Source organism: Medicago sativa, chromosome 6, assembly GCF_051527215.1.
Source record: "Medicago sativa cultivar Bolivia chromosome 6, Bolivia_mono, whole genome shotgun sequence".
Classification (NCBI taxonomy): domain Eukaryota; kingdom Viridiplantae; phylum Streptophyta; class Magnoliopsida; order Fabales; family Fabaceae; genus Medicago; species Medicago sativa.
The window spans coordinates 35,589,213-35,597,629 of record NC_140754.1 but is presented as its reverse complement, the minus strand read 5'-3'; the positions used below and the strand labels follow the sequence as shown (position 1 = coordinate 35,597,629).

General features: G+C 33.6%; 1 protein-coding gene across 1 annotated transcript; it reads left to right on the top strand.

The window, feature by feature from the left end:
* The first annotated feature begins 6,510 nt into the window (after positions 1 to 6,510).
* Positions 6,511 to 8,114, top strand: LOC146914799 (uncharacterized). Its single transcript, XM_085721141.1, has 6 exons — positions 6,511 to 6,600; positions 6,719 to 6,816; positions 6,923 to 7,009; positions 7,108 to 7,258; positions 7,432 to 7,788; positions 7,872 to 8,114. Exons 1-6 carry the CDS (start codon positions 6,511 to 6,513, stop codon positions 8,112 to 8,114), a joined length of 1,026 nt encoding a protein of 341 aa, XP_085577267.1.
* The last annotated feature ends 303 nt before the right edge of the window (positions 8,115 to 8,417 follow it).

Sequence of the window (8,417 nt, the reverse complement as noted above, 5' to 3'; positions counted from 1 at the left end):
CGAACCACTATTTCCACCTTGTTCATGTAGTCGTTAACTTTTCATTGAATCATTTTGCCCTCGACGTTATCTCTTTTGTGTAGTCGTCATCAGGCCTGACTTTGAGGGTGTGCAAGCTGCTCAACCAAGTCGAGCCTCCAAAAGCTATGGGCCTAAAAAAAAAATTAAGTCTATTACCCACACCCTACTTAAATAAAAAAAAATATATGTTACTTATTTTTCTTTCTTCGGAGGAGTTTTTTTAGACTATAATTCTCCTTTCTAGACATAAATCTGATGCTATCAAACAACCCTCAATTTGTATAATCACTTAATCAATCAATTTGAGAAGTTATTTCATTAACAGAAACACAACAATCATTTCTGTTTCACTTAATCTGAGGCTAGTTTCTTTTTGAACAATTTTATCATGAAGTTAAAACTCAATTTGGAGTGTCTATTCGGTGTTTCCTTAGTGATAACACCAAAGAATATTTGTTCCACCGATTCCAAAATTTTGTGGCTTCTAATGGTATTCTTCAACAAACTTCTTCTGCTGATACACCCCAATGAAATGGATAGCCGAGCGCAAAAATCAGCATCTCATTGAAACTACTATAACATTTTTACTTCATAACAATGTTTCGTTTCATTTTTGGTGGGAGGATGTTCTAACAACATTCTATATTATAAACCACATGTCATCATCGGTATTAGGTAATCAAGTCCCACACTATATCCTTTTTCCTAATACCCTTTTACACTCGCTCCCACCCCGTGTCACTAGGTCCATATGTTTTCTCCATGATCTTTCTCCTGTTCTGGACAAACTCTCAACCCGATAACTATAATATGTCTTTCTTGGTTATCATCGGCCTCAAAAAGGTTATCGTTTTTAGTCTCCTACTCTTCGATTGTACCTCAATTCCATAAATGTTACATTGGTTTGAATATGTTATTTACTTTGGGTAGACTCACGCATATCTAGACCATCTTCATGTCGATATGCCTACCCTGTCTGATATTGTCTCTCTTAAACCTACCATGTATGTCCCAGCTGAGCCCACTATTTTTGTTTCTCCCACTAGCCCTCATGCAGCCTTCTCGCAGATCCTTCGACTGGACAACCTCTTTTAAATGTACCACTGTCTCTATCCACAACCATCGGGTCTGCATGTTCCGACATTTGTTCCAAATATCGTGGACATTCAAGATTCTCCTCTGTTGCCACTACCTTTGCAGGACGCGACCATAGATATTCTCATTGTTATTCGTAAAGGTTAACGTCCTAATTCAAATCCATTTCCTCATTACATTGACTTGTGTTAGCATCAACTTTCTCCTGTACATTATACTTCCTTATGATCTTTGTCTTCAATTTCTATTCCTTAATCTTCAGGTGAAGCATTATCCTACCCTAACTGAAGGAAATCAATGATCGACGAGATGTGTGCTATTCAAAGAAATTACACTTGGCAATTGGTTCATTTAACTCCTTGAAAGTTATTAGTAGATTATCATTGGTTTTTTACCTTTAAAGTTTGCACTCATGGTAAAATTAATTGATTTACGGCTGGCTTGGTGGTCATGGGATATACTCATATTTTTTGCCTAGATTACAGTGGCACATTTTCACCGGTCATTAGATTTTGGTATCTGTTAAACTTTTTCTCTATATTGTAGCTTTTCTCCATTGGCCTCTCCATCAACTTGATGACCGATCATCTTACGTTATTTTCAACATATTTTTTAGTCATTTTAGTTTAGATTTGACCCAAATTATCTAAACCTCATCTTATTTGGGTCAAATCATATGCAACTTATCTAAACTTCTCTTATTTTGGTCAAATCATGACTAGAAAACATGCTAAGAATAACGTAAAATTATTTGTCACTATTCGGTCTAATGACTATCAACGCAAACAAGCCCCTTAAGCCATAATAACCAAATACACTAACTTATGAAGGATTGTGGAAGGTCGTATGTACGTCATTTCGCATAGGAGCATCTCCCCTTAAGCCATAATTGATCCATCTTGGAGAGGTTACTGAAAAAAAGTTGATCTGCTTAGAGAGGCAAAATATGAATAATCATAAAGCCTATATAGAATTTTTTTTATTTTTTTGAAGGAAAGCCTATATAGAATGTTTAAAAAATAGTACTTAACGTATATAGGTAGAGTAAATAATATTCAGTTAGCGGCTTAATTCTTTTATGAGAGAATAAAACATTATATTATTAAGATTAGATTGGACTAAATATTGTTGGATAGTGAACCCATAGTCCTTGCGAGGATAACTCAGTTGGTATGGACAATGCATAATATGTAAGGTCCGGGATTCAAACCCCGGCCACCACAAAAAAAAAATAGTGAACCAATATAAATATACCACATCAGTCTCTCTCCCCTTACTCTCTTTATTTACTTTGCGCAAGTTGTTTATGGTTTAATATCAATTTTTGTTTTAACTTGAAACGAAATTAAATGATTTGATAAATAAATTATTTGTTTTAAAATTAATTTGAAAAAAGACAATGGTTTAAATTAACCTATGTCTAAAGAAAACATTTTAAAATTGTCAACTCAATTGAAACCTTTCATTTTTTGTGTTTTTAAGACATTCAACATGTACTTAACGATCTATTTAATACCAACATCTTTAAATAAGTAATTTGACACATACTTAAATATATTAAAAACCTAAATTAATGTAAGGTAATAAGCTTCAATTAATATAAATGTTGTTCATAAAAAATTGAAAATGTTAAACTCAATCTAATACAATAAAAAAATATTTATTAAAAGTCATTCATATTTACTTAAATAGGCCCATCATGTAGATTTAAAAAAAGCTTTCTAGTCTTATCCTACCGTATTAAAAAATTATTGATTTGACATGGGCTTAAAGAAAGCGCGATCATATTATTGATTTGACATGGGCTTAAAAAAGCTTGATCTTTCACCTTTGATCTTTTGCCTGATTTGTTTGTTGTCCTATGAAGAACCAATTTGAAATCCGTTCCTTATCCAAAGGACCATCTATGCAGGCGAAGCCGTATTCTGGAGCTGTTTTCTTGTCTTGTAGCGTGGACACAAAACAGAGTAGTGGAGAACGTGGTTGTACAATTCGTACAAATGTCAACGCTTTCGTCCAAATTGCAAGCACATGCCTTCAAACACTTTTGAAATGACCGTTGCAAAATTCCACTAATCCTTTGTTGTGTTTTCGAATCCAATAGACAGCTTTTGCAGTGATGATTCTTCAATCCTTGAATCTTCGCAAATCCAGTTGATTTTCAGCTTCTGGTGAAATGGCTTCTGGACCTCTTGTCTTCAGAAGCACTATTCTTCAGGAGCACTATTCTTACTTCAGAAGCGACTTAACTTCAGGAGCGCTTTTTCTCTTCAGTAGCAAGTTGCCTTCAGCAGCGTCCAAGCTTCAAATTTTGTTGTTTCCTTTGCTTTTTATTTGCTCATTCAGAACCAATGATGATGTAACTATTTTAATTATGGTCCTGTACACTTGAACAAATATTAGCTAGTCCAATTTACAATTTTTAATACCTTGTTATCATCAAAACTCTTTAAGGTTCATTGTTAAACTCATTTTGTTCCAACAAGGTCAACACCATCAAGTTTTAATAACCTCAGTTTTTTCATTTCCTGGAAAGCATTGGTACTGAAGCTAATTCTTCCTGTGCTTTGCAACTTCAAAATCAATCCCTCAACACTTTCTGTTCCCTGCATGTGTGAAGTAAAAAAAAATAAAAAGCTGAGAAAAATAAGAGAATATTTTTTTTATTTGTCTTGCTTGCTAGCAAGGTAGGTAGCATTGACACTTCAGATTGAGGGTGTGTTTGGTATTCAATTATGTCTTTTTTTCTCAAACTATTACCAATGTCGACATATTATTGTAAAATGCCTTGTTTAGGTCTGTATTTGTGTTTGTATAAATTAGAAAGTAATATGTATAGTATATAACAGCAGAGGTGCAGTAGCCTAAGCACATTTATAATGAACATGAGAATGCAAATCATGCATCCAAATAATTTCAGCCAACAGTTATGAAGACAAAAACTAGTCCAGAAATAAATGAAGAGTCTTATGATCATGATAAAATTATAGAGGATGCTCAAAAGTTCTTACAGTATTTTTTAACAAAACATCCAGCATGTCCTCATGAAACCACAATTGACTATGCTTTGCAGGCTCTTTTGCTGCAATTTCGCCAACAATTGCTCTTCCCATGTCTAACGGCAAATCATGCATTTGAAGCTTGTTATTCTTTCCAACGTTTAGGAGGCTTCGCTCTATTAGAAGTGTTATTCCAATACCAGCATGAAGTCCACAACCACTAAGTATCTTTGTAACGTCGGCTCTGTTTTTTCCAATGAAGAAACAACATATGTCAAGAAATATATCCTTTAATGTGTGATCTTCTAAACCATCGCAGCTGATTCTTAATTTTTGTTGCACTTGATCATTGGGAATCTTCTTTAATTTTGATAGTACACTTCTCCATTCTTCTTCCGTCCTCTCAAATAAGTAAGCTCCAAGGACTTCAAGAGCCAGTGGTAATCCTCCGCAGTAAGCAACTACATTTTTAGAGAGTTCACTAAAATCTTCTTTTGGACTTTGACAGTGAGCAATATGACCCTGATAAATTATGGATTTTCTGTGACATTTGTGAGAGGTGGTTCCATGGGAAATGTGTGAATATCACCCCTGCTAGGGCTAAGCATATCGATATATACAAGTGACACCAACATGCAATAACATCGAAATTCTAAGGTCTTAAGAGTCTGATTTATTTTGTATTGTGAACACCACTGATTGTATATCAAGTGTTCAAACCAAACTTATTTCTTTGTAATTTGTTTGTTTAGAAGTCTCTTGCTTTTATGCTTAAACATCGAAAATCTTTTGCTTGTGTGCTTTAGTATTTGAAGTCTCTTGCTTGTGTGCTTGGGTATTTGTAATTAGAACTTGATTTTAGTGAACTCTCCTTGGAAGTGTAAGGGGGATCGGACTACTACCAGATTGTGGAAGGGACCTATATAATTGCTTTGTCTCTCTCTCTTCTCTCTCTCTCTCTCTCTCTCTCTCTCTCTCTCTCTCTCTCTCTCTCTCTCTCTCTCTCTCTCTACTTTATCCGTTGCATTAGACTCTGAGCATTGCTCCAAATTCTGGACTGTGAACTTAGTTTAAGAAGAAGAAAAAGTTAACACAATTTAATCACCCTTCTTGTGTTTTTCTCACCTTCAAAATTTTCCTTTCTTATTTATCTGAGAAGATCCGGGGTATTTTCGTCTGTTCTCATCAAATTTTGCTCAGTCAGCAAGCCACTCAACACTCCCAGGTCAGTTAATCAATGATGTGACAATAATTATCTGGGTTGAGTGACTAATTATTCAATAATTAAATTTTGCAGTGCCTATTTGAAATAATTAGTATGTTCAGGGACCAAACTTCAAATGAACCTTATTTGCAGGGACTAAAGGTATAAATAAGCCTAGTTTTTATTATGTACCAAAAAAAAAAAAGCCTAGTTTTTATCACTTGGAAAAAACATTTGACTCATATTACATTTTTTTGGTACGGAAATTATTAAAATAATTAAATTTGGTAAAATTTTTCTTTCTTTAAAAAAGAAATCCTTTGACCGATATTACATTTTTTTTGGTTCCGAAATTATTAACTTTTATAAAAAATAAATTTACTATATATATTATACCATAAAAAATTAAAATAATAAAATTCGGTAAACTTTTTCTTCCTTTAAAAAAAATCCTTTGACCGATATGATAAAATTTGGCAAACTTTTTATTTCTTTAAAAAAAAATCCTTTGACCGATATGATAAAATTTGGCAAACTTTTTATTTCTTTAAAAAAAAATCCTTTGACCGATATTACATGTTTTTGGTACCGAAATTATTAACTTTTATACAAAAATATTTACTATTTATATTATACCATAAAAAATTAAAATAATAAAATTCGGTAAACTTTTTCTCTCTTTAAACAAAAATCAGTAATTTTTAATAACAACTTCCATTTACTTTAATCCAACACAAGTTTTCAACTTGAAAAACAAACATTCATGACTTCTATTGCCTATAGAGATCTAAATCCAAAGACACATTGGTTAATTTACCAAAACATTGTGTGATAATTAAACAAACTTCTTTCTACGATATTTCTCTTGTTCTTCTCTCGTACAAAACAATATGTAAAATCTACTATATTTCTCATCTTTTTCTCTCTGTTCACTCTTTTTCTCACATATGTCTTTTTTCACTCTCTTCCTCAAAACCAAACACACCCTTAAGGAAGGTGACCAAGACCTACCTTCAACATCCAAGAGAACAACAACCACCAAAATCAACTCCACCCCCTAAATCAAACTCCATCATAAAACGACCCCTCAAAAAAAATCCATAAACCCCCTTCCATCGCTGCTCACCCCAAAAAATCATCCCTCTAAATCCAACACCAATTCAATAAATTCCCACCACCACTTGCAACAACATGAAATCCAATTTTTCTTCCCCACGAAAAAAATCCCGTGGAAATCGAGTTGGAAAGAAAACCCGTGTTCCTAGCAAATTTTGTCACCAGGTTGATTTCTAGTTTCTTGAGATTAATTTGACAAATTAAATTGCAGATCTTTTATTTTTTAATTTAAAAGTTCAATTTGTTGCTAACATGAATATTGTTTTTTTTTTTCACATGGAAGTGCCGACAAGAAATAAGGGTTTTTGCTGCTACATGCAAAAACCTGAGAAAAAGGAAGTCTTGTTTCCTGAGGTTTTGCAAAAACTGCCTCTTAGACAGGTTTGACCAACTTTTTATTTTAAATTATTCTGAGTACAAAGGTTCAAAAACATATTGTATGCATGTTTTTTTTTGTATGCTAACGATTATCATGTGTTGAATTTAGATATGGGGAAGAGGCAAAAGAGGTAAACCTTTTGACTAATTGGATGTGCCCGAAGTGTAGAGGCATTTGCAACTGTAGTGTGTGCATGTAAGTTGTGGTTTAAAACATGTTTTATGATTTTGGTGTTGGAGTTTTCATTTTGTAACTTTTTGTGTATTAGATCTTAACGAAGATTAACCATGTAGGAGACTAAAGTGTCAGCCGCCTACAGGGGCACTTGTTCGTATAGCCAAGGCATCTGGTTTTATGTGTGTCTCAGAAATGCTTAGCAAGATGGAAGCTAAAAAATTGGAACTTTCTATGGGTAATATAAAGGAAGAATATGCTTTGGGAAAGGTGGTTTTCTCACCCTATTTTTATGTAGTTGTCACAATAAGTTTTCTTTATTTGATGCTGAATAAGGCTCTTTTTTATTTATTCAATTTCAAACAATGGTAAAAAATGTAAGAGTGTGCTGATTATCATTGTATTTTAAAGATTTGAATTTCATATTTGTTATTATGCTGCAGGAGGTTTTAGTAGAAGAGAAATATTGCCCGACTCATTGTGTGGCAATGGGTACCGAGGATTGGGCTGGAAATGTTTTATTTTCTGATCCTAGTCCTTTGTCTTCAACTCATACAATAAATTGGGATGGCACCATTGTTATTGGTGATAATGATATTGGTAGACTGAATTCCCATATGGAGATAGAACAATTTCAAATACTTGAAAATAATGCGATAAGGCCAGAGAGAAAAATAATTGAGGAAGAAATTTCTCATCCCTATGGACCAAACATTGAAAATGTATTGGACATTGAATATCAACGAGAAGATGGTGCAAGTGAAATGCAGTTTGTAGATTTTAACACATTGATTGGGAAGGTATGCATTTTCAGTGACATCCTTAATACTTGTTGGATATATGGTAGTTATGTGTTTATAATTTTGAATTTTCTCTTAAGTAGGCTTTGGAGTTACCTAAAGACGAGGATGTGGAAGAACTTTGTGAGGCAGATGAAGATGAACACGGAGAGAACTCATGCGGTGCTTGCGGTGAGCAATATGGCCCTGATGAATTCTGGATTTTCTGTGACATTTGTGAGAGGTGGTTCCATGGGAAATGTGTGAATATCACCCCTGCTAGGGCTAAGCATATCGAGATATACAAGTGTCCATCATGCAATAACAACAAGAGAGCTCACCCTTGAGGACATAACGAGCAAGGTTTCGATCATTTAGTGATTATTTTGTTGTTATATTTTTCTTTCTACATGTTTAAGCTTCTGTTTGACATATTCTTCTTTCTGTTTTGTTGTTGTCAGCTACAATTCAATTGAGTACTTGATGCGTTTGTTCAATCAGTAGCTTATTGTTATTTATGAATTGCTAACTTTGAAAGTGAAATATTTCCGTCAATGTTAGACGAGAACTTAAGATAATAAAACACAAATTTATTTAAAAAGATATCATGACATGAAACTAGGACTACTTACCATTTTATTAATATATCA